General features: G+C 39.6%; 1 protein-coding gene across 1 annotated transcript in view; it reads right to left on the reverse strand.

The window, feature by feature from the left end:
- Positions 1-26,158, reverse strand: part of LRP2 (LDL receptor related protein 2) — a 132,620-nt gene that overhangs the window by 82,793 nt on the left and 23,669 nt on the right. Inside the window, exons 4-16 of the mRNA XM_075710087.1 lie at positions 25,564-25,680; positions 14,704-14,814; positions 14,469-14,582; positions 13,091-13,207; positions 12,413-12,556; positions 10,875-10,994; positions 8,416-8,544; positions 7,383-7,552; positions 4,915-5,138; positions 3,947-4,153; positions 2,119-2,321; positions 1,343-1,483; positions 203-406 (exon numbers count right to left, since the gene is read on the reverse strand). Of these exons, the coding sequence (XP_075566202.1) occupies positions 203-406; positions 1,343-1,483; positions 2,119-2,321; positions 3,947-4,153; positions 4,915-5,138; positions 7,383-7,552; positions 8,416-8,544; positions 10,875-10,994; positions 12,413-12,556; positions 13,091-13,207; positions 14,469-14,582; positions 14,704-14,814; positions 25,564-25,680 (2,001 nt within the window). The remainder of the gene's footprint in view (positions 1-202; positions 407-1,342; positions 1,484-2,118; positions 2,322-3,946; positions 4,154-4,914; positions 5,139-7,382; positions 7,553-8,415; positions 8,545-10,874; positions 10,995-12,412; positions 12,557-13,090; positions 13,208-14,468; positions 14,583-14,703; positions 14,815-25,563; positions 25,681-26,158) is intronic.

A 26,158-nucleotide genomic window follows, 5' to 3' on the forward strand; every position in this document is an offset into this window, starting at 1 on the left:
CAAATTTGTCAAAGAACAGGAGACTTCAACGAGCTTAATGCGAGTTGAACAAACACTTTTGACAAACATTTTCCAGATTACTGGGGTGACACTGAGATTTATCTGTATATCTCACAATGTGACTTTTTGTGCTTCTTTTTAGAAATATATATTCTACTCTCCTTACCACAATTACTCTACAATTCCTAAGAATGATTCTCACCTGAACCATCGGTTTTCTGTTTATAGATCATGTCTTTACTTGTGTCTGAAAAAAAAATGGTGTCATCCTGAGCACAGAAGTCTATTCCAACAAAGTATGAAGGGCTCCCTGTTACAGGTATGATCACATCTTCCTGGGTGGAGAGATTGAATGGGATCCCCCGCACTGCCAGCTGGGATGAAAACAGCAGGAACTGCTGCACAGCTGCAAGAGAAATGATCAGACACAGTATTTATTCACAAGGTGAGACAACTGAGCATTAACTGTAAAGCTTTCTTTTCCTTGGCAACAACTAATAGCCTGGAAATAGAAAAAAGAAGAATAAGAAAATAGGAATTTAAATATACACAGACCTAAAAACTGAAGAAGAAAAACAAAACCCAACCCACAATATTAGGTTATGCGGTCAGGTATTCCTCTTGCATTGTTACTGTGGTCCTAGTACACCTTTACAGAAAACATTATCCCTATGGAAGCAGAAATCATCTTCTGTGCTCACCTCTTTACAATCATCTATAAAAAAACCTTACAGGCTTTGTGGAGGCACCATATAACCATAGCATATCGGAACTAGCCAGATAAATGCATGGTCAAATAGTATAACTATAGACATCCTATCTGGCTTAATTTGCCAATAGATACACATGGCAAACCTCCCATCAGTGACAATTTTGCACTCAAACAGGAAGCAGCAGATTGCTGATGGAAGCCCACAGCTCCAAAACTGGATCTCTTTACTCTTGCCATATGTGTTCAAATGGAGAAGAGAAACCTAATCTGCACTTTACTGCACAGGAAGGCAGGCTTACGTGTTCAAAATAATGCAAAATCTGCATATGAGCAAGCATCCATGCTTGATTTCAGGATAAGGGATTAATCATACAGCTGTCTACACATATTCCCTATCTAACTCTCTTAAAATGCTCATAAAAGGTGGTGAGTTTAAGTTGTTGTGGCTTGAAATGAACATCAGCAGAAATTATTACATTTAGAGCTGTCAACAAGAGTTGTGATGGAAAAACATGAAGTCCTTGGCATACTGAACCCACAAAGCTACTGAAGAGAGGAAGGATGTTCTCAAAGTAACTCTAGAGCTAATGGAATAGTGCCATTTCAAACAATCCTAAGGCGTTTTCTTACCAACACAATGTCGTCCATCTACGTGTAGATCAAAGCCCAGTATACACCTGCAGCGATAACCTAGTCCGTCGTTATCTGTTTTGTGGCTGAGAACACAGATCTGTTCACATCCCCCATTATTACTTCCACAAGGATTTCTTACTGGAAAATAATTCAGATAGGATTGTAACTTCATCTGTTAACCTAATGGCATCATTATCTTGATTTTTCAGGATTTTTTTCAACATCCACAATAAATCATGGGGTCTCTGTGGGAATTACATCACATAGAAATCATACACCACCAGTTCTACCCTGGAATGCACCAAAATCACATCAGAGCTAACTGGTATTCAAGGTATTCAGCTCTGTACAGAGATACTCAGCACACAGCATTGAGGCCATAATCTGGGCTATAGTTTTCTGCATATAGATCTACTTCAGAATTATCTCTCACAGAATTCATTCACACTGGTAGCCTTTTCCAACTGCACCCTCATTGCAGTGTTGAGGAAAGAAAGTCCCAAACACCAATACTGCTCATAAGCACAAGTTTGACTTTTCCAAATATCAATACATTTAATAAGCCCCCCCCTTAAATGTTGCATTTGGCAGTTCATTAACTACAGGAGCTAGATGAAACCACTGTGTGATAAAAACCAGTCCAGTTTTACAATACAAATTTATGTATCATAATTATTAGTTCTTTACAGCAAAGTAACAGTCTCTCATAATTTTTACCAACTTTTGTTAAGATAGTTCCTAAACCTCCCTTAATAATCTACTTACTGTCTTACCATACGGCTGTCTGGCAGCATGGTAAACTGTCACTCCGTAAGGTCGCAGTGAAGACTGGTAGATCACTTGAGGGTTAGATTCTGAAAACTTGTTAGCTTTCACCACTGCCATTTTGGTCCAATCAGTGAAATAAACATTGTGTTCAAATAAAGTGATTCCATACGGATGAGGAATCAGTGAGCCTCCATGAGCTATTGTTCTCCTATTATAAAGACGGTTTTAAAATTATTTACAAAATATTATCTAGAAAATAACTTTATTAACAGATGAAAGGATACAGGATTATTAATTCATTCACTGGCTTTTGCTTGTACGTAGAAACTGCCAAAGTACAAACGAAAAAGACCAAATGAACTGAAGAGATGAGGCTAAACATATAGGGTACATAAACATAAAAGATACAGCAGTGAAAACAGAGCAATCAAAAGTGTTAGCAATTTCCAAGAAAACAGAGTGAGTAAACACGATGACTCAAAAATGTAGGAAAAGATTCATAATTACCGAGAGAAAATTGGAGAAAGAGGCCAAACAGAGGAAATTGAAGACATCTGTAGCAATTTGACATATTCAAGAAACCTTGAATGTGAAAAATTTATGGCTGCAACAGCCACAAGCCAAATAATAAAATCCTATGTATGCAGTAAAAAAAAAAAACAAAACACCAAACCCCAAACACCACACCCAAAGAAAACCAACCAACTTTCTTTGGCTTGAACTAATCACCCATGCAAAACCAAGGACAACCAAATGCTAATAAATTGTATCTCTTCTATGCAAGAATATGCTCCTATGCTCCTAGATAAATATTAGGAGATAAAAAGAGATATTTAAGTCCTCACACAATACATCACAATAACACTACAATATCATTTTCATGGAGTCATGAAGGAAGGTCTACAAAATCAGATTAATTCTACAGCTCTAAACAGTTTACGTGTGATTTAGGTTCATGCTGTAGGTATGCAAGATGTGACACAAGTGGACAGTAAGCTGTATTTTAACATTCTTTGCAGACTGCCATTGCCTCTTGCCCACTTGCACAACATGTACAAGATTTTTGATGTTGATGTGAGTGATCGGTTTTTATCTCCAAAATCCAGAGATTTTACTAAACACACTCTTGTCTTATTAAACCCTGATAAAGGAGCAAAGATACCAGCATTATTTTTATAATTTTGTAAGTGAAAAAATACATTGAGCAATAAACCTGTCAAATGAGCAGAGGACTATTTTTTAAGTCAAAATATAGGAGGTATGCTAAAGGGTACAATTTTTTTCTCGTGCTTGAGTAACAGACTATCACAGATGCAGAGATAAGCACTAAACACTATACTATAAGACACAATCCCATAAAAACTCAAGGACTCCTTTCTTGAATGCTGTGATATAGTTTCCCCAGCACCACAGGAGGGTGAATGATAATTTCTGACAGCAAAGATTTATAAAATGTAAGAAGAACACAATACCTATTAGACGAAGCAGTGCTTTGGAATGGAATATTTCAAATAAATTCATTCATGAAAAAGATGCAAAGAAATGATGATGGAAGACAATGGATATAATTCAAATATAAAAAAAAGCAAATGCTATAAAAATGTGTGCTGTAATGGTGGACTATAAAAGAAGTACATTATAAAAGAAGTGCAGTTAAGTATGCAAGGTAGAAAAAGGACAAAGAATGATGGAGGAATTAAGGATTGTCTAGAAGCAGCATGACACCATAGATATCAAGGTGCATCACATTCATTATATCATAATTTTCATCCTTTGTGTATCTCATTTTGAATCAGTGTATCTGTAACCTCCAAGGAATAATATTTCTCCTACCTTTGAAGCCCATCATAAGTTACAGTCTCAATGTAATCAAACCGGCTGTCAACCCAGTAAAGTCTCTTTGATACAATATCCAGAGTTATTCCAGCAGGCCAGCCTAATTTTGTTTTTATCAAATCCTGACGGTTTGTGCCATCCATGAAGGCCCTTTCCACTTTAGGATCACCAGACAGACTATCCCAGTCTGAGAAAAACAAATAACTATAAAGGAAAAAAACCAAAAAAGTCCCATGTTTCCTTGAGATTTTACAAAAAAAATGACATTTTACATGGAATTTAAAACCAGCACCTTTTCAGGACAGAGTTTGATTTTCAGCTGGCATACCATGAAAACACACTTTATACCTCCTGCCCACGAAGTAATTTGCATTTTCTTTTATAGACTGAATCTAGAAAGAAACATGCTTTCACCCAAAAGACCTCAGAAATACTGAGTTTCCTTAGTAAAATACAGACTTAAGTGTACTGCCAGAAATAAACAAGTGACAAATAGATGCATCATGAAAGCAATATCCATCACTACAAGTTGCATGAAATTCCTCTTCCCATTCTCTAAGGATCCAAGTTTTCATGGCTCACATACATTTTTGAAGCCTGTTGGTTTGGGAGACACTAGCTTCCCTGGCATCACTACCACTTTATTTCATATAGTAGTTGTTCTGTATCACAACAGAAATCTTTCAGGATAACTTCTACTCTTCTGCAGGGCAATTCCACAGTTCCTGTTTTCAGCTGCTCATGTACATACAACTCTAGCCATAAAACAGATTCCGCACATTGGGAATAAAAGCAGTATGTAGCCCTCCCACAACAATTTAAGGTGTAGAATAGATTAGGATAGAATGTAAATGTTTAAAACATTTCATACCTGATTCTAAAATGACCGCCCTAGCTATTTCTTAGTTGTCCTCCTTTTGCAAGGGAATAAAGGAATTTATCGTTACCTGACATGTATCACTTACCCAACAGTTGGATCAAGTGCTATTCCTCTAGGATTTCCAAGCTTTTCAGCAATAAGGGTCACACGGTTTGTTCCATCCAAGTTAACCATATCTATTCTGTTCACACTGGTCTCCACCACATATAGTTTATTGTTAACCCAATCCACTGCTAGATTTTCAGGTGTGTCAACTGAAACATTTAAAACTTCTTGGAAATCAGAGCCATCAATATTAATAGAAAAAACCTGAAAACAATACAAATATTGTCAGTGCCCACATGATGTTTTGCTAATCACAAGACACATGGCACCTGTCCTTTCTCACCACATTGAGCAAATATCCACAACTGGCTGTTAGACACAACCAAGTTACCCACTAAGCTATTTCTTAGCTTAGGTTTTTTTGCAAAAATTTGGAAAACAATGGAAAACTACGGAAAACTACAGGAAGCTTGCCTTCAACTAGTATTTCTGCAAAATGGACAAAGTAACAGACTAAAACAGCCTTGTGCTTTATCAAACATGACAAATGGCTGGATTAAAAAAATAAACAGATGAGGAAAGTGCATCTTGCTTTCCTGGAATCTAGCAAAACCCAGTATTTTCACTAATTGAAAACAAATGAACATGTAAAGCTCTCATCAGTGACCAGAAACAAGAGGGGGAGCTCTTACTGCACAACCACTAAGGGGAAATTGCAAAGTAAAGGAAGAAAGGGAAAGCTCTCCGTCCTGACAGAAAGAAGGCTCAGTATTACTTCTGGTCTCCTTTATTTAAGGCTAATTTTAACAGCATCATGCTCAAGAAGAAATAGTGTTGTTATCTTACAAGCAAGCTCAGAGCTACACGAAGCAAACAGTATAAATATGGTAATTTTCTATATACAGTAATTGTGATTATAACACTGGGTAATAAGAAAAGCTACGAATCATTACCCCTATTTTGGAATAACAGCATGAGGTTTGGAATGTATTTAAATGAAAATGCAGATTACCACAAGTAAATATATGCAAGAAAAATAAGAGCTGAAATAGTTGTATCATTTCAAATATTCTTCAGCTCCAGGTAACAATAATTAAGCAAACCATTTAACTGTGTATTCTGTTCTTTGGAAACCTTGTTGACGGAAGAGCTTATGGGCATTAGGTTATCAGGCAGTACACTAAATGAGATAAAGATGACACAGAACACAACCCACAAGTTTCTGGTTTAGTTTACATCTTAATCTTAAAACAAAACCAAAAAAAGAGGACAACTAAAACAATTCCTCTAATAATACTTTTCTTTTAAGACATCAGGTGAAAATATGCATCATAGAAGAAAATTCTTAATGTCACTGTTTTCATCTGGGTATTCTAGCTGAACTTAAATTAGATTAATTAATCCTAATTAATTAATTAGGATTTAACTATATTGGGGCAGGTAAAGAGGTAGTCCTGGCCATCTGGGGTGTGCAGTGAAAAAACCCGTACTATCTTTTGTTTATGCCTTTTACAGAGATAGCATAAATCTCCTGTCTCATGAAAGTTCAGATTTGACCCTGACTTAATTCAGCCATTGTCAATGCAACTGCAGTAATGGGAACCCACTGCAGTGAAAATAAAAATGCCAGAATTGTGAACAAGTCAAAAATTGTGTATACAAATCCTGTCCTACTTGACAGCTATGCAGTGTGCTTTCCAACAGAACCAACATGGCACTGTAGTAGAAACTACAGTTTACAGCTTATGTGTAGGTTCAGAATAATGACAGTGACACCAAATTGATCCATACATGGTGTCAGCAGGAGGCAGGCCATGGATTCTCCCTCAGTCTGCATGACAATCAATATGGGGATGAAGATTGTGGAGTTTCAGCACTTGACACAGGACTTCTTTTGTTTCAGTAAGTTATGCACAGAGAAAAAGAACAACGGTGAAGTCCAACTTTCACAAGGGTCTCCAGACTGTTTTTTAAAATTACTGTCTTTTACTGCATCTTGAACCTAAAATATTTCCTCTTCCAAAAAAAAGAAGTAACAAAATATTGGCTCATTACACAAAATATTGTCAATATTTCTTATCCAACCTCAATTACGGTGCCATTTGAAGTATATGAAGAAATCTGATTTTTATCATCTTGGAAGGCACACAGCTTTTACATTTTAAATGATCATGTTTCAAAAAAATTACCAAGAAAAATTTGTTCAGTTTTGAAAGAATGTCTACTATTTCTCTTAATTAGTTTTTTGGACTCCATCTCCAGTAAAATTAAAAGTTGCTCAAGACATTCCCATATAATAGGATTCTTTGTTTAATATCTCACATGTAATAGTATAGCTGGAAAAATGCAGTCATTAACATAAAACATTTCAAGGAGCTTTTTTGTTAAAAACCAAAAATACAGCCAGCTTCTGCTCTCAAAAATGAAGGCCCATCAACGCATTCTGCCTCTTGCAGTCCTCTACTTCCACATACACAAAAATATATTCTTCTTGAAATTTCTACTCACCTTATCTTGCACTGTATCAGTCCAAAAGATTCTGCGCAGGTAAAAGTGAAAGTCCACTCCAACTGCAACCCCACGATTCCGAGACTGCACCAAAGTACGAAAACTTCTTCCATGAAGATCTCCAATCAGTAAATCACGGCCATTGGAAAAAATAATTGATGCAACACCAGCTGAAAGCAGGGGTGACAAATATATGACTACTCTGCAGGCAAGCTATTTTGCAAAGGGACATTGAAATATATACATACTGGTTCATGCACACTAGACACAAAGGTTTAAATAGATGCTCAGACTACAATCTGTACAAATGTTTCTATGTGAGTACTAATTTGCTTTGATTTGCCTTTGGTTTCTAGACTTGGAGCAAACTAGGCAGGAATATGTATTTAAAGCCCCACCAGTTAAAACTTTTACAAAACCCCTGTGCATCTGAACTCCAAAAGGCTATTTCTACTCTTCTATTTCCTTGCTTTAGCTCCCTTAATCAAAGTATAAACTTTCTTAATATTTTTCTGCCCCATGAGATTCAGATATTCCTTGATTCTGGCAGGCAGGCCACGTTTCTTATCTTTTTATGTACTGCGCTATCCTATCCACCTACTTCATTTTCTCATCTCATCAGAAAATCTTTGGTGTATCTTACAATAGAAGAGAGATTCCAGCAAGTCTTTGAAGGAAAGCTCACTTTCAAAGTAGATGCCTGTTGAAAGGCGTGGTGCGAGTCTGACAAGAATATATTTAAGTCTAAATCCTATTCACCCTACACATAAAACTCTCCCCAATTAAAGCAAAAATGAATCCAAGGAAACTGATTTAGAGGAGGTATGAAATTCCCCCTATAGGTGCCAGCAGATGCAGAGTCTCTTGATATTTGCTGATGTTCTGAATGCTGTCCTGACCTTAAGTCCTTAAGACCGGAGTTAAGTTAAAATCAAACACAATTGTATGGCATAGCCGTGCAAACTGCCCCATTTTATCTAGCTCTGTCTATTAGTCCAACAACAGCAAGAGGCTTGCACTGCTGTACTCTAACCTGAAGTGTTGGCCCGACAATGCCGATGATGCTCTAGGAAATAACCTTCCACACAGCGGCACTGGTGATGTCCCACACGATCTTCACACAGCTGGTCACAGACACCCCACATTTTGCAGTCATCAAAATCTGTCAAGTGAATAAGGCCTATTTATAAACAATGCTTTGTATAAAAGGGATGTCATTATATTTGGGAAGCTGAAAGTTTGTCCTCTCTGCTTGCTTTATATCTGTTTGGAAAACTGTGGAAGGGGAAGAGAAGTTTTGTATGTTTTTCCACAAATTTGCTATTTCTAGATAACAAAGCAACTGATGTTTGCTGCCCAGTGACATACCCATGCCCCCCCCAAAAAAACCCACACCTGTCAGGAGAAGAGCAAAAATCATTGGAAGGGATGTCATTGTCTACTTTCCACAATACAGAATATGTCTATGCAGTAGTCTTCCTGCAACAGACCTGTACACTTTGCACACACACACTCAGCTGGATTTAAGCCCACTCTGAAGGAGAGTCCTACCTTTATGTTCGTGCAGTGCTCAAGCTAGTAAGTCCTGCTAAAAGGCAATGTTTATTAGCTCAGACTTGGTACCAGGTTAACAGGTGTCTGATTTCCAATTAAAAGCTGGCTGTGCACCAGAACCAGCCAGCAAAAAGTACAAAGTAGTTTACTGTGGCATGCAAAATACCATATAGGTAGATTCTGCAGCTAGGACGACCGAGCAAGTTCTCACAGATGTATTCTACAAGCAATTTCCAGGGTTGCTGCAGAATCTTTTACTTCTAAAATTGTGAAATATTTAACTAGTCATCTTTTAAAAACAAGGATTTTTAAAATCCTAATTTTCTAAGAAAAAAAAATTCATATCTGAACACTGTCTGATATTTCATCTGATCGGTGGTTGTTTAAAGCCCAGGAGATTTCTGACACTACTTAACACATGGTTTTGACATTAAAAGTCTGACCTTCTTCACTTGAAAACCTGAGTAGAATCAGTACATTACATTGCTGGAAACTGGTAATTCCACTGTTAAGCCAAAAAAGGAGAAAATGAGATCTCAAATAGTCTTCCTACTGGAACTTCTGGCTTTAAACATTAACACATAAGTGAAAATGAAATGTTTCCTATATAGTATATTTTGGTACTAAAAAAATGTTGTTCTCAGTAGCTTTCCAGCTTCCATACATGTTAAAAAGCTTCAGTATATAGTGAGCCAGAAGGAAACAAAGAGCAGACAAATTGAAAAGATTATGGTTTCAAAAAGTAATACACTTCGCTAACACTATGGTTTCATTCTTCTGGCCTTAAACCAAAACCACTGATTTAAACTAAGATCTGGAATTATACACTACTGACTGTGAGCCATTGCCCCATGGCAAGTCTTGCTCCCACTACAAATATATACCTAGATCTCGGCAAACCAAATACATTGACTCAGATTTACAAACCAGCATCAGATAGCTAGGTTTACAGGGCAGTCAAAGAACAACACTCACTGAGACTGTACCAGGTTTGCAAATGTGTCCTTCATGTATTTCCCACATAAGACTGAAAGAACGGAGTAAATTTTGTGCCTGGAATCAGTGCATTGATTCCTCCTCTCTATTAAGAGCAACCATATTGTCACTGCAGCTCATACAGCCCTAGGCCACCCAGTATTCTTGAAAATACAGAAATCTCATTAGAGACTGAGCACCTGGAATACTTTTAATAGCACAAACATCACAGCTTGGGTTGAAAACCCATAACAGATATTTATCCAGTTTCTTTTATTAGGCAGTGCTAAACTTCATGATTCTGAAGTTATTTCCAGTTACCGAGATAAATCATTTGTAGTACCAAGGGTTTGTGCTACCAAGTTACAGCAGCTACAGAATAGAAATGCAACACCAAAATACCTCACTTACCTTTACATTCTTGCAAATATTATTCATTTTCATGTAAATAATGTATATACTGAAATGTCATAGGAGATACTGCCATTCTATAGTGCAAATACAAAGCATCCTTTTCCTTTTAAAGTACAATGTTCTACTGTCTTCATACACAGCCACTTTCAAAAAGCATCAAACAATTCAATATCATTAACTATTTTTCCAGGCATACAACACCACACATCCCTGGAGCAGAAACAAACTCTCATCTAACCACTAAAAGACCTGTAAAAATTTTGTAATAAAACAGCCATACAAGAGTAAATCTTTTTAAACATCATCATGCTCTCACTATGTCTTTAACAGTCTTACTGAAAGAGATCTTTATGATATTTCTCTGGGTTGTTTTTGTGTCACCATGCAGCCATTGTACCACTTAGATTTTTATTCTTTTGCTGACGCTTGAGATTTTCTATTTGCCAGTACATCCACCCATTTAGAAATTACTCACCTTCCTGGAATCCAAACTTTCCCAATGAGCTGTGAGGAGGTACTAGATATCTGCAATCACTGTACTTCACTTACCAATACAAGTACGACTGTCATTGCTACTTATTGTATATCCTGCAGGGCAATAACACATCCCTCCTGATGGAGAAGAATGACAGCGATACTGGCAACTCAGAGCAGCACAGCGTGATATGTCTAAAAAGGAGATAAAATAGTTCAGAAATACAATTATACATATTACCAGTAGAACAGCTTTTGGCCTTACTAAGAGTTACAAAGCTATAGTCTTTTCTATAATGAGTCTACAATTTCAGGAACAGCTTCTTAAACAAATTGCACAAGAAATTACGTCTAAAGTTCCACGAAATCACATATGCTTACATGCATGCAGGCAAGGAAATGGAAGACAGAAGATAAGCTACTGTTTATAATAGGTTTTCAGAACAGAGTTGAAGGATAAGCATCAATCTTATATGAATCACCACTGTTAAGTGCCATGTAAAAAGCTGCACAGAGGAAGCCATCTGCAATGCACCATAACTTTCTCTGGTTCCATAAGACCTACTTGTGAACAACACATCCTTGAGCTCCATCTATTGGCATGTAACCTCATCATTTACTCTTTTAAGCAGAAAAAACCCTACTACATTATATTAAGAAGAATAAGTATATTACTCCAATATATTAGAATATATTGGTTGGGTTGTGTCCATGGAGAAACTCTTCTTTATCCTTTTCTTCTCTCTTTCTTGTTTTTTCCTTCACCACTTCTCCCTTTCCTTGTACTACTACCTAATAAACAATTAGTGATAGGTGATCAAATTATGATTGTAAAGAACTTGCTGACTTCTGCCTTGCTCCTTTCAATCTTCCTTTTCCTCAGTTTCTTAGGTTAAACTCCTTGCTTTGCAGCCCACATCTGATGTTAATACTAAACCACTCAGCAAAGCAAGCAACACCTTTTTACAGTAAGATTTAATTTCCTATTATTTTTTCTGCCCTCCTGTTCCAAAAGGCATGACTTTATTAATAGGACTTTTCCTCTGTCCTAGAAATTAAAAATGTAAAATATCCTGGTCCTGATTCTCAGGGGGAATCAATATTCTTAAGAGTGAAATTAACAGGAACTATGCGTGCTTATTGCCTCAAACAGAGAAAACCCAGTATACCACTAACTGGAGAACCAGACATCCCAGGTGAAAAGATATTTTTGAAAACTCTAAGTGACTTAGCCAAAGGCTCAGGATACACTGATTCAGTCCTGTGTTCCAGCAAGTACACAACATTCCTTCTTACTTATAAAAAGGGAAAAACACAGGTATTTAAACAAAAAAGGCATATAGCACACCTTTCCCTGCCTTCTTGAATACATTTTAGGATATGGAGAGTGAGTTAAAAATCATTATTTGTGAAACTTCATGTACAAGTTTACAAAACAAATGGTCTGTTTGCAGCATATATGCCTCTTTCAGACCATCCAGTCAAAACAGTGCCAACAAGAATAGTGAGCTTCCAAAACTTCAGCATCATTTAGGAGACAAAAGGTGAATCTAAAAAGATATCAATGCTGACATTTCTGCTATTTGGTGTATGCTTTTGATTCTAATACATACTGCAATGTCTGCCCGCAGTGATGTTAGTTTCATCTTCTCCTGCAGGGCAGTCTGCATCCCCATCACACACTTTCCCAATTGGAATGCAATGCCCTGACCCAGGGCAGGCCCACTCTCCTGGGTAGCATTCCTGGCGACCACTTTCTATGGAAAAGAAAAACAAGAATAATTGAGGAGTATGTTTGAAGTAACACTTAGAATTTCTTCCCTAACAAGGTGTTTGTCTTCCCAAGTAACCGTTACGCATGATGGAGTCCTGCTTTCCTGGAGATGACTGAACATCTGCCTGTCAATGGGAAGTAGTGAATGAATTCCTTGTTTTGCTTTGCTTGCATGCATGGCTTTTGCTTTACCTATTAAACTGTCTTTATCTCAACCCACGAGTTTTTGTACTTTTACTCTTCCGATTCTCTCCCCCATCCCACAGGTGGGGAGTGAGTAAGCAGCTGTGTGGGGCTTAGTTGCTGGCTGGGGTTAAGCCACAACACATAAGTAAAAAAAAAAAAACAAAAAACCACCAAAAACAACCACCAACAAAACCAGGTGAGATGGAATTCTAAGGTTTTCACAGAATTAAAATGGATTCAGAACATCTTGATTGGTCAAAATTTCATAGAAGTAGCTTAGTGAGGTCTTCCTCTGAAAATGTCATCATTAGAAGTTAGCATTAGTATATACCACATCCTCTTTCATCTTCATTATCTTCACAATCATCATCTCCATCACATATCCAGCTCTGATGAATGCAACGGCCACTTGGGCAAGTGAAGAAGTTGCCTCTGCAAGTTGTGTAAGCTAAGGAAAGAAACATGAGAAAGTCAAACTACTCTAAGTGACTAAAAGGTTAGAAATACTAATACTGACTTGTAGATGATTAGTCATTTATGATCTCTCCTGAAAAACTGAGCCAGCTCCATACCTTGTATATATTGTAAACACTGCTGGTTTGCCCTGGTTTTAGGTATGAACTTTATTTTAGAATACTCTGGTTCTTTACAGAAATGAAAGGGAAGGCTAAATTTCTCAATTCATTGTGCAACTAGATGCAGAGCACCTTATTAATAAGGTTCCTAAAGGTGGACATGACAAGGAGATGATACTCAAGACATCAGGAGGAAAATATTTGTATGCTTTGCATTCAAAGAAACAGAGGTAAGAAAACCAATGAACATTTACGTCAAAGCCCTCCATGGCTGGGAAGCATTCCCTGCTAAGAGTTCAGAAACATTTGTGGGTCCTCCAAAGGACACGCATTGCCAAAGACATAGAAGACAAATACTGTGGGTGGGGGCATGGAATCATACTGGTGTGAGGTCCTTGGTAGGACAGAGCAACTAACTGGCAACACATGGCCTTCCTGCAATGCAGAATATAAAAGTTAGATCCTATAATCAGTGGGGGACCTTTTTAAATATATAGCTCACATAAGTGATAACTCTACAGCCATGATTTTGGCTGGAGATGCAATACTTTGGGATGCCCTGATTGTGAAGAAAAGAATGAGCAAGAAATTTCCAGAAATGGAACAGTCAATTTAAGACCTTATGTGAACATCTAAAGGACAACTATCTGTACAGTTATCTGTCTGTAAAGTTGTACATTGTAGTCACTGGGGATAATTCTAGAAGATCCACTCCATCTATCGGAAAATAAAAATCTGAAAAAGAGCCAAACAAATTTGGACAAAAAACAATAGCATGCTGTATCTAACTGGGATTTCAGAGTGAAGGAATTACTTTTGGGTCACGCTGAAATGAAGAAAATGACAACAACAGAAGTAGTGAAGAAGTTCTATGTGTTAAGAAGCAAACTGTCACTGAATCCAGCAAATTCAAACAGTAAGCACACATCCAGGCACTTAGCAGCTAAGACAACCTGAAAAAAGTCTATCAAAGTAGCAGTGCAATTTTCATCTTTCCATACAAAAAAGTCCTTATAGAACAGTGGTTAGCTTTTGATTGCTGTATAGGCAAGCAATCTACTTCCTGCCATCTGCTTGAACCAGTTCTTGGTAAAACAGTTAAAGAAAGTGAAAAAAAACCCCAAAACATCATACTGCAAGAGTTTTCATCACTCCTATCTCCACAGTCGTCGTCATGATCACAGATAAATGCTCGTGGGATGCATTCTCCATTAGCACACTGAAACTGCGTACTGGTACATCCATGTGCTGAAAGAGATTTTAGCACAGAAAGACATACAGAAAATCTGTCAGAAAACTACAGTTTTTAATTTTAAAAGAGGGTCTATAAGGCATATTTGTTTGGGATCGCTCTGCATGTGGTACTTACTGCAATTAGCTTCATCAGAAGAATCTCTGCAATCGACTTTGCCATCACATCGCTGGCTTGCATTAAAACATGCTCCGTTTGCACATGATAACTGTTCACATCTTGGGTAGTCTACAATAAGAAATCCTTCAGTATTAGCATGAATGTTAGACTATAGAGTATAATGAGTCATATATATCCAGTGTCAGCAAGAGTATCTTGATTTATAGGAAAACAAAAAAGGAATACAAAACTTCCTGTACTACTACTGACAAACAATCCATTTATCCAGTATGCTGTCTCCTCCAACAGATTCTAGACAGATCCTACAAAACCTCGCAAGAACCAAGGGAAAAATTAGATGCCCTCCCACATCCCAAAAAGATTTGCAACTCAAACAGTTTGCAGTATGATGTAACATGTAATATGAAGGGAGAGCAAGCAGTGGACTTTTATTTTATTTACTTGTACCTCAGTTTTACACTCTATTATCTTAATAAAAATACTTAGGTAGAAAAGGAGTTCCTGAAATTTATAGTTCCTAGGTCCTCTTAGAATGTTCTGAGTTCTCAAACTCAGAGACTTCAGGTTTTTATGGTTTTATTATAATTAAGCCAAGGATGTTAATCTTCCAAGTCCCATTATCAACTTTAGGACCTCTGGTTTTTATTACTTGTTTTCCCCTTCCCAAAACAAAGAAGATGCTGCAGAATGAATGACTTTTCAGTTTCTGGCTGTTCTACTTATGTAGCTGACCTACAGGCCAACACAAGGGATTATTTCAAACAAAAACAATTCTGAAAATACTTACGCATACAAGCAGTCAGTGAGTTCAGTGAAACTATCCAACAAATTAAGCATGTGCATGTGCTGGAGTTGAGTAGGAGAATATGAGCTTAGTTTAGCTCATTGCCATGCAGACAAAAGTTACTTATTTCAGAAAAATGGCAAGTATGAAAGCAAATAATTGGTATTTTTGGAAGTGAGATCTATTGAACCTTTGCCTCTATATGGAAATACAGGTAGATAAATGAACTCAAAAAAACCCAGAATAACCAAATTTCATTTTGCACCTTTTAGATTTTCAGCTTGAATTCTTATCCATTTTACTTCCATACGAGTTAATAAGGCAGATAAAGCAGGCTCTCACTTACGCACATTTTCATTCATACTCTTGGAATTCAAAACATGGATTATAAAATTACTCAAGCAGAACTCAGAAAAGCTGCATTTTTTCCAGGCAGTGGCAAACTGTTTTGCTTGCTTCTGCTGTTCTATATATCATCACATTCCCACTAAACTTCAGTCACCTATGGAATAGGCTTACGTGATCTTAACTGTTAAATTCTTAATATGAGAGAATAAACAGCTGTGTTGATGTCCACTACAAGTCTAGCCAGGCTACCTCCCTGATTGATTCATTTACATTTTGTTCATTTTCACTGCAATTAATGTAAGTCCACAACTGGCAGGTAGGAACAGTATGTGACTAATCAGAGAACAGCAGTTGCAGATTACCAGGGTTCCGGTTCCAGCTACAGCGTTCCTGTCTGTAGCCTTCTGGTGCTAGTTCCCAGACCTTTCATTCCAAAAGCCTGCACTGACAATGCCAACACACTCCCTAAACATGATTAACATCCTTTAGCCCCACTTCTCAATCAGACAAACTCCCTTGAACACAGACATCTCATCCTTTTCTTGCTTGGGTTAGGCTTGTTAAGAGTATGAACAACTCATAAAGCTTTGGGAACAACATGGATTCTGAAGTCTTAACTCTGCCTACAGAAAGAAAGAAAGGCCTGACCTGGGGCCACGTTTTATGCTCGCTGTGGAATCAATGCTTCCTCCCTGTCTGGAAGCAGAAAAGCCATCACAAGGAGGAACCATCAGGAGTTCTATGGCATAGCAGGAAATAGCTATGGCAGTACAAGAGCACTGTAAGTATTATGGGGCACATATAAGAAAAAGAACAATAAAAGGTATTTGTTTTGTAACTGCACTGAAGTGGAAAAGCTTTTAAGGGGGAAAGGGACAGTTTCGTTCTTCATCTTTCTTCATGTCCCACAGAAATACCTCCTCTGATGTTCCAAACTCTTTCTGATGGATTGAATGTCAAACAAATAGGAAGTTGAACCCGTTCCCTTGCACTGCCTGTTTCTTCAAGAATGCCCAGGCAAACTAACCATCTAGTCAGTAATAAGATTTTCTCAAGCTCATATTAAACTCACTTAGAAGAAGGGACACCTTGCCAAAGTTTTCTCTCCTGCAGCAAGCCTGGAGAAGTCCTCAGCCTGGAAAAATCTTTATTATATTGTATAATCTAGTGTATAAATGCAAATCATTATAAAAATACCAAGCAGGGCAATAAGTAAAGGTGTTTTGAAGACACTTCAAAACACCTTCTGACTACACATTCTGACTACATTGACAGTTTACTAGAATGTGAACAAATACCTCTTTTTCCTTATTTTCTTTTCAAATCTGCTTGTTGTACAGATTCTTTATTTTAATTGTAGTTGCAGAAGCAAGAACATTCTTTGAAAAGCCTGATGGAGATGAATTTAACTTTTAAACCCTGTACAGGTAATCCCATTCCCAATCCCCTGTCTAAAGACCAAGCTTAGTAAATTAGTTCTGATCACAGCTTTCTCACTGATCTGAAAGATATTTTTCACTGCATTATGTATTGTACATTGTACTGTTTGTACCTGATAGCATATGATTTTATTGAAATGGTTTTAATTATTTGGGGCATTAAGAACTAATCCTCATGAATAATGGCAAAGCTGTGAGTTACATCAAAGGCTGTAGCCAATGCACTGCAGGGTTCAGGAGCACCTGCACCATCAGGACAGTTCCACAGTAGCTGGGATAGCCATCCACATTTTTATTGGAGGCAAAGTAACAGAGATACAAGAATCAAGCAAGAAATTATGATTTCTGTGAGGGCCAACCACTGTACTACACTTTCCAACAGCTTCTAGCTAAGGCTCCTGTGGAAGTCACGCACAAGATGCACCTATGGCATTGTGTTTCTGGTGGACTCTGTCAGTGTTGAGAGAATGAAAACAGAACTTCATAACAATATTAGTATATCTGAAAATGAAGGAGTGCCTGTCCTTGCAGTTGCAAAAAAACAGGACTTCTCCCTTTCTTTCTCTCCCAAATTTAGAAAACATCAGCAATGAGTGAGCTGAGTTGTTCTATTCCCTATCACCAAATGGAAAGTTCTCAATAGGAAAAGAAGAATCTGGACCTTGGCAGTCGGGAAGGTAGGAATGGGATGAACCCCCTAAACTGGAAGACCTATACAATCTAGCTTAATGGAAAGCTCTCCAGCAAAGAAAGTCTGGAAAGCAAGTATCATGACATTTTGAATTTAAGTGGGAAGGTCTTGTATTAGTCACTGCATTTGGGGCTTACACAATAAACACTTCCTAGCTCTTATTTGACTTTTTTTTTAAAAAATAAGACTTCTCTGTACGCACCTGATCCCAGAGCTATGCATTTGGGTATAAAAACCCATAGCTATGCAAGAACTGATACTGATCAGAGAAGCTGATCACACTGTTCTAGGGGGCACATGGAAAAAGTGTCAGCACTCTGAGTGACCTGGAACTATGTAAAAACCAAAAGAAGGGTTCTCTTCCAGGGACTTGGACATGCTACACCAATGCACGTAGCATGGGCAACAAGCAGGAGGAGCTGGAAGCCCTTGTGCAGCAGGATGGCTATGACATAGTCGCCATCACAGAAACGTGGTGGGACGACTCTCATGACTGGAGTGCTGCACTGGAGGGCTATAAGCTCTTCAGAAGGGATAGGCAGGGAAGAAGAGGCGGTGGGGTGGCTCTGTACGTTAGGGAGTGTTTTGACTGTATAGAGCTTGACAGTGGTGATGACAAGGTCGAGTGCTTATGGGTAAGGATGAGGGGGAAGGCCAACAAGGCAGATGTCTTGCTGGGAGTCTGCTATAGACCACCCAGCCAGGATGTAGAGGTAGATGAAGCATTCTATAAGCAGCTGGCAGAAGTCTCGCAATCGCTAGCCCTTGTTCTCGTGGGGGACTTCAACTTGCCGGACATCTGCTGGAAATACAACACAGCAGAGAGGCAACAGTCTCAAAAGTTCCTAGAGTGTGTGGAGGATAACTTTCTGACGCAGCTGGTAAGTGAGCCTACCAGGGGAGGTGCCTCGCTTGACCTGCTGTTTACTAACAGAAAAGGACTCGTGGGAGATGTCGTGGTCGGAGGCCGTCTTGGGCTTAGTAACCACAATATGATAGAGTTCTCGATTCTGGGTGATGCCAAGCGGAGAGGCAGCAAAACTGTTACCATGGACTTCCGGAGGGCAGACTTTGGCCTCTTCAGGACCCTGGTTGGGAAAGTCCCTTGGGAGGCAGTCCTGAAAGGCAAAGGGATCCAGGAAGGCGAAGGGGTCCAGGAAGGCTGGGCCTTCTTCAAGAAGGAAGTCTTAAGGGCGCAGGAGCAGGCTGTCCCTGTGTGCTGTAAGACCAACCGGCAGGGAAAAAGACCGGCCTGGCTGAATAGGGAGCTTTTGCGGGGACTCAGGGAAAAAAGGAGAGTCTACCGCCTTTGGAAGAAGGGGCAGGCAAGTCAGGAGGAGTACAGGGATCTTGTTAGGTCATGGAGGGAGGAAATGAGAAAAGCAAAAGCCCAGCAAGAAGTTAATCTGGCCAATGCTGTAAAAGATAATAAAAAATGCTTTTATAAGTACATCAGCAATAAAAGGAGAGCCAAGGAGAATCTCCATCCCTTGCTGGATGTGGGGGGGAACATTGTCACCAAGGATGAGGAAAAGGCTGAGGTACTTAACGTCGCCTTTGCCTCTGTGTTTAACCGCCAGACCAGTCATCCCCAGGGTACTCAGGCCCCTGAGCTAGAGGATAGGGATGGGGACGAGAAAGGAGCCCTCATAGTCCAGGAGGAAGCAGTTAACGACCTGCTATGTCACCTGGATGCTCACAAGTCTATGGGGCCAGATGGGATCCACCCGAGAGTACTGAGGGAGCTGGCAGAGGAGCTTGCCAAGCCACTTTCCATCATCTATCAGCAGTCCTGGTTAACAGGGGAGGTCCCTGATGACTGGAGGCTTGCCAATGTGACGCCCATCTATAAGAAGGGCCGGAAGGAGGACCCGGGAAACTACAGGCCTGTCAGCCTGACCTCGGTGCCGGGGAAGATTATGGAGAGGTTCATACTGAGTGAACTCAACAGGCAAGTGCAGGTTAACCAGGGGATCAGGCCCAGCCAGCATGGGCTCATGAAAGGCAGGTCCTGCTTGACCAGCCTGATCTCCTTTTATGACCTGGTGACCCGCCTGGTAGATGATGGAAAGGCTGTGGATGTCATTTACCTGGACTTCAGCAAAGCCTTTGACACCGTCTCCCATAATATTCTCCTTGGGAAGCTGGCAGCTCATGGCTTGGATGGGCGTACCCTTCGCTGGGTAAAAAAAGGGTTGGGTGGCCGAGCCCAGAGAGTTGTGGTAAATAGAGTTAAGTCCAGTTGGCGGCCAGTCATGAGCGGTGTTCCCCAGGGCTCTGTTTTGGGGCCAGCCTTGTTTAATATCTTTATCAATGATCTGGATGAGGGGATTGAGTGTGCCCTCAGTAAGTTTGCAGATGACACCAAGTTGGGTGGGAGTGTCGATCTGCTGGAGGGTAGGATGGCCCTGCAGAGGGATCTGGACAGGTTGGACCAATGGGCTGAGGCCAGCTGTATGAGGTTTAACAAGGGCAAGTGCCAGGTCCTGCACTTCGGGCACAACAACCCCATGCAACACTACAGGCTTGGGGAAGAGTGGCTGGAAAGCTGCCTGGCCGAAAAGGACCTGGGGGTGTTGGTCGACAGCCCGCTGAACATGAGCCAGCAGTGTGCCCAGGTGGCCAAGAAGGCCAACAGCATCCTGGCTTGTATCAGGAATAGTGTGGCCAGCAGGAGCAGGGAGGTGATTGTCCCCCTGTACTCGGCGCTGGTGAGGCCGCACCTGGAATACTGTGTCCAGTTTTGGGCCCCTCACTACAAGAAAGACATTGAGGTGCTGGAGCGTGTCCAGAGAAGGGCAACAAGGCTGGTGAAGGGTCTGGAGCACAGGCCTTATGAGGAGATGCCAAGGGAACTGGGATTGTTTAGCCTGGAGAAGAGGAGGCTGAGGGGAGACCTTATCGCTCTCTACAACTACCTGAAAGGAGGTTGTAGTGAGGTGGGTGTTGGTCTCTTCTCCCATGTAGTTAGCAATAGGACGAGAGGAAATGGGCTCAAGCTGCGCCAGGGGAGGTTTAGGTTGGAAATTAGGAAAAATTTCTTCACGGAAAGAGTAGTCAAGCATTGGAACAGGCTGCCCAGAGAGGTGGTGAAGTCACCATCCCTGGAAGTGTTCAAAAAACGGGTAGATGTGGCACTTGGGGACATGATTTAGTCTAGTCTACCCTTGATTGGTTTAGTGTGGACTTGGTAGTGTAGGTTAATGGTTGGACTGGATGATCTTAAAGGTCTCTTCCAACCTAAACAATTCTATGATTCTATGCTGGTTTTTCAGTGAAAGGTGGATTAGAAAGAACTAAAAAGGAAGGATAAGATTCTGAGTTACAAGGACAAGGTAGATCGCTTTCAGCTAAGGAGGTCTGAGAATACAGTGAAAGAACATAGTATAAGACTGAATATGGGATTAGGAGAGAAACGTGAAGGGACAGCAAAATATAAACACTGTTTTCTTTCACCTTGCTTTTAATTGTGAAGAGCCTCCAACAAGAACATTGTTTCCTTTATCTTTTCCTCCCAAGAACCTTTGGCTAATTACAGAAAACTGAAAAGAAGAGATCTTTTCCTAGTGATCACAGTTCCTAGAAGATAATAAGAGCTTTGTGAAAACAGGAGGAAATGCAGGTACATTCATTCCAGTACTCAGGAAGAAAGGAAGCTCTTCTTCCTCTCCCCTTCCTCTCTTAGCCAAAAATACTTCTTCACAATCTGTCTCCCTGTGGTATGCCAGCACTTCAGTTGCAAAATATAAACAACTGGCAAACACCAGCACAAATGACAGTCACCTTGTTCCTTGTAACCCACAAACTGTTTTGGGGCAACACTTGCAAACACATTTCAATGGCATGTTTCAATGTACTCATGTGGAAGATGCTTGAAAGCTGTGTCACAGGAATTGCTAAACCTACATTATTTTGCTCTCTGCCTAACACTTTTGTTCTGCAAGCTGGAAATAAATCCATACAAAAGCAGTAACAGGAAACAGTTGCAACTGGTATTTGATTCAGCAGACACTGATTTCTGTCACACAGTCAGGAAATGTAACCTTCTGCAAACATAACCCATATTACAAGAAGGAGAAAGAGAAAAAAGGAGCAATTTCCTCCTTCCAAGTGTCATTCTTTTACTGCAGCAACATTTCAAAACATTTTACAAAATAAAATTAATTAAAACCCTTTGACTCACTGCCCTGAGTCACCACCTCACAGTGGCCAAATCATTGCCCAGACAGCTCATAGCCTATCAGAGACACCAGGAGGAGGACCTACCTGAGCCCAAGAGTCCTATGAGCTACAGAATATCAGGTAGTGTTCATAGCAGAGATGCTTTGAGAGCTGGCAGACTGACCAGACCCTCATTCCTGGACTTAATTCCTGATTTCGATCCCTGCCACTCTAGTCTTTGGCTGCCTTCCTTACCTTGCTCCAGTTTTGCTTCTTCACTATCCCAAACTCTCCCTGGTGGAGATATTTCCTTCAGCCTGAACTTCTGCCTTGTCCTGTAGCTGTTACATGTAATTTGTCCAACATCAAGAACATCAGCCTCTGACTATGGCCCTTTTCTTCTTTCTTGGACTTACATCCCTTATGACCTCTTCAGTTCTTGATCTTTGTTCACTTTCCCCCTGATCTCCGCAAATTCATCCCAGACCTGGCTGCCCACTTCCTCACCACAACAGCTATTTTGCGTAGCAAACAAGAGGCAGGAATTACAGGTTAGGCAGTTGACCCAGGGCAACATCAAAATTAGAATCAAAAATCCAGAGTTTCTGGGCCTGCACTCAGCCCATCAGTCTCAAACAGCATGTCTTTAAAATACTTCCCCTTTTCCCCTCATGGTCTCAGTGCAGTGCTCAGCTGCCAGAGCTGTATCCAGGAAGGTTATTCTGTCAGTCACAGCAAAGCAAAATGGACATGGCTGGGATTTTCATTTTTCAACTATGAAGCTGAGGCAGGAGAGAGAATTCTACCTTTAATTGAAAGAACTAAAGTATGTAACACAGAAAAATGACACCAGTATTGGCTACTTACTCCCAAAAAGTATTTGCTACCCCAAACAGTCTGCCATTTCATTCTACATTTCTGAAGTTTTAAAATGAAAGTATTTGCTAGCTGCTGACAATTAAAAAAAGCTGGAAAAACAACCTGATATATATATTTGAAGAAAATAAAACCCCACAATTTTATGAAATTAAAACAGCTTCAATGCACCAATTACATGACCTGTAGCTGAAACATTGTTCTGATGTTTATCTTAGCCTCTGCATGGGTAGTTTTCCCTTGCTGTTAATCCCATTAGCAGTAAAATGGACTAAAGCTTTGAATTCCTTTGTTCTATTTTTTTACGTTTAATTGCTGAGTTACTTCACATTGGTGACATTTTGCATTTGACTAGGCAAAAATAAAGGCAATAAAAAAGGCAAAAATAGTGATATTCCTCTTATATTTGCTTGTATCAGATAGTGTGGAAAAGGAAATGGATGAAACAGTGGGAAAAATGAATATTCAAAGTATTAGAATCTGCTTCAAAACAGTAAAATATAACACTTACACTAATCCCTGCTGTATAGTTAATCAGAAAATCACCAAATTATTAATTTCATCTTATGGCTTCTCTTTAAAGTTCCAGGCCTTGCAAAGACAGAAAGGCAATAAAATTAAGCAGCCTTTCTGGAAGGGTTTTGTCATTACATTCTTCTCGATTCCCTTGTCTTCAGCACCATCACATTTCCTTAAACTAGTCCAACACTCCTACTTTCAATGTTCCAAGTCACAGTCATTCTTCTGTCTTAGAGGGACTGTCAACACATATTCTAATAAACCAGAGTAGAGGCTGTTGAATGATATGAGGCAGTCCCTCTCCCTCGGGCAGAATATGCTGCCTTCACAACAGCCATGGGGCCTATTGGCTGATGCAGCAATGACTGGGTTTCCCACACAGCAGTAGAGTGCTACTGTTAAGGTATCTAGAGGCCCCTTTCCAACCTGCCTTTTTAATTTACTTAGTCAAGAATGTTAAACATGAAATAAAATGTGCACTTCAATTTTCAAGCATCATGGCAGCTTCTAGTCTGAAGAAAGAATTGTGAGCATTGCCTTTAGGACTCTACTCCCAGTCTACCACATATCTACTCCGTTGTAACAATCACACCATTTCATCTGGATGTTCCACACTGTATTCAATGATTACTCACAGATTTCCCAGAGGTGCTGAGTGGTTCCTCTTTTTTAATTCACAGATAATGCATTTTTTAAACAAGTATCTTTTCTTCAGGATTTTTTTTTTTAATGTGCCATAGATTTGCTAAATTAAGTTACCAATCTCTTTTCTTCCTCTGAATTTTGAGAGAAAAAATGCCAAGCTATAGAAGATATTCTTCCAGCAATGATATGGGACACTTTGGATCTTGGCTTTTTGCCATTTGTGTTGGTGACTTCAGAATTGGCTCTGCGTCTATCACACGGAAAAGTTCCAATCTGGCTGTCTCAGCAACCTTTTATTCCAGAGTACCATATAGTTCTGAATCACCTTTCATTCTACAGAGTGTACATTTTAGCCACTTGTGAGTCAGGGATAAAACACACTAGCAGCTGGCTGACCATGTAATACGCTAGTTTTCCTTTATACAGCATGTGCATATGCCCTTTTTTCCTCTAAGTGCAGCCATTAACAACATTTTATTTCTTGCTTCTTTATCCATCCCTTAGCATCCTAGCCTCTTCCCCCACCTCCTGCCCCGGGTCTGGTTCTGAGCAAAGTTTACAGTTATGTTTTTTTCCCAAAGGAACACTAAGTTCTAACAGCTGGAATAGCAGCTCATATGTTACATGTCACTCATGACACGTGTAAAGCTTTTCCTTAATACTAACAATGAACAGACATGCTGTTACACACTATTGTGTAGGTATTAGGCAAAAACATCTCTGAAAAATGTGGCCTCTATTTTGTGGCCAGCTGTCCTTTCCATCAGCATTCAACGTAGGCCAGGATCTAGGGAGGTTGTCATGAGACAGTCAGGCAGCCTCAACTCTGGGGAAGTTACACTGGAAAAAAACCTACTTGTCCATCTGCATTTTGTTGGCACAATGCAAACAGCTTATCTGAATACAGTATGACCCAATGCCGCTTCATCTCTGCTTCATTTTCACAGGAAACTGCAGTCCAGAATACAAATGCTTTTGAAAGGGTCAAAGTCCGTCAAAGAAACTCTGCTTTTCTATACAGGTAATAGTTACCACTGATTTCATAAGGAGTATGCAAAAAGAATATGAAAAAATTTGGCAAAGTCTGAGTCTCCCAGGGCTTTAAGCCATTTAAACATGGTTGCTTTTTTCCAATGCAATATTAATTATCTTTCAGACAATGACAAACAAGAAGCCCCTGATCCTATGGTAGCAGTTTGCATTTGACTTCTGCGATAATGGATCTGTATCAGAACATCAGCTCTAATACACAAAAGAATCTGAAATGAAACTCTCCTAACAAAAAGCATATTGTGGTCATCCTGTCCATCAACAAGCCCTTTAATCTTACAAATTTATTAAGATGCCAGAGAGATGAGATGAAACCAGATCTAGTGCTAAGAGTTAAGACTCACGGCAGAATCTTTCATCTGTTCCATCAGTGCAGTCCTTTACTCGATCGCACCAGTATGCACTTGGGATACACTGTCCATTTGAACATGTGAACTGCTGACTTGAGCATGTCCTTCCCGCTGCAAGAAACAGGCACTCAATCAGTCTTTTCCATCAACCAAGATTTTTTTTACGCAGAAAAATATTCTCCCTCTTCCTCTTTAACTACTCCATCCTTCTCACAGATATTAGCATAAGACTTTCTCCCCCTGTACCTTTGTGTACTCGAGGAGATTAAAGAACACTTGACAACCACATGGCAGGTAACATAGCTCTATGAGGCCTTCTGTAGCTTGCAAGGTCACTGCTTTTCTCTACTGAAGGGGTTGACCTCTAGGTTAAAAATTACCTCCCTATAATTTTTCGGCCTAAAAGATTCAATTACCAATTCTCACTGTTTTAAAGTTTTCTCTATTATTTTGTTTACTGGGTAAAAATCTGTCAGAAACTGTAAGTTATTTGGTCAACTAGAATGTCACAATGTAAACACAGCAGAGCTGGAGGTAAGGCACTGCTTTCTAATACAGCCAGGGCCTCAACAGTCAAGAATATTCTACA

This window comes from Pelecanus crispus, chromosome 5 (assembly GCF_030463565.1).
Source record: "Pelecanus crispus isolate bPelCri1 chromosome 5, bPelCri1.pri, whole genome shotgun sequence".
Lineage (NCBI taxonomy): Eukaryota > Metazoa > Chordata > Aves > Pelecaniformes > Pelecanidae > Pelecanus > Pelecanus crispus.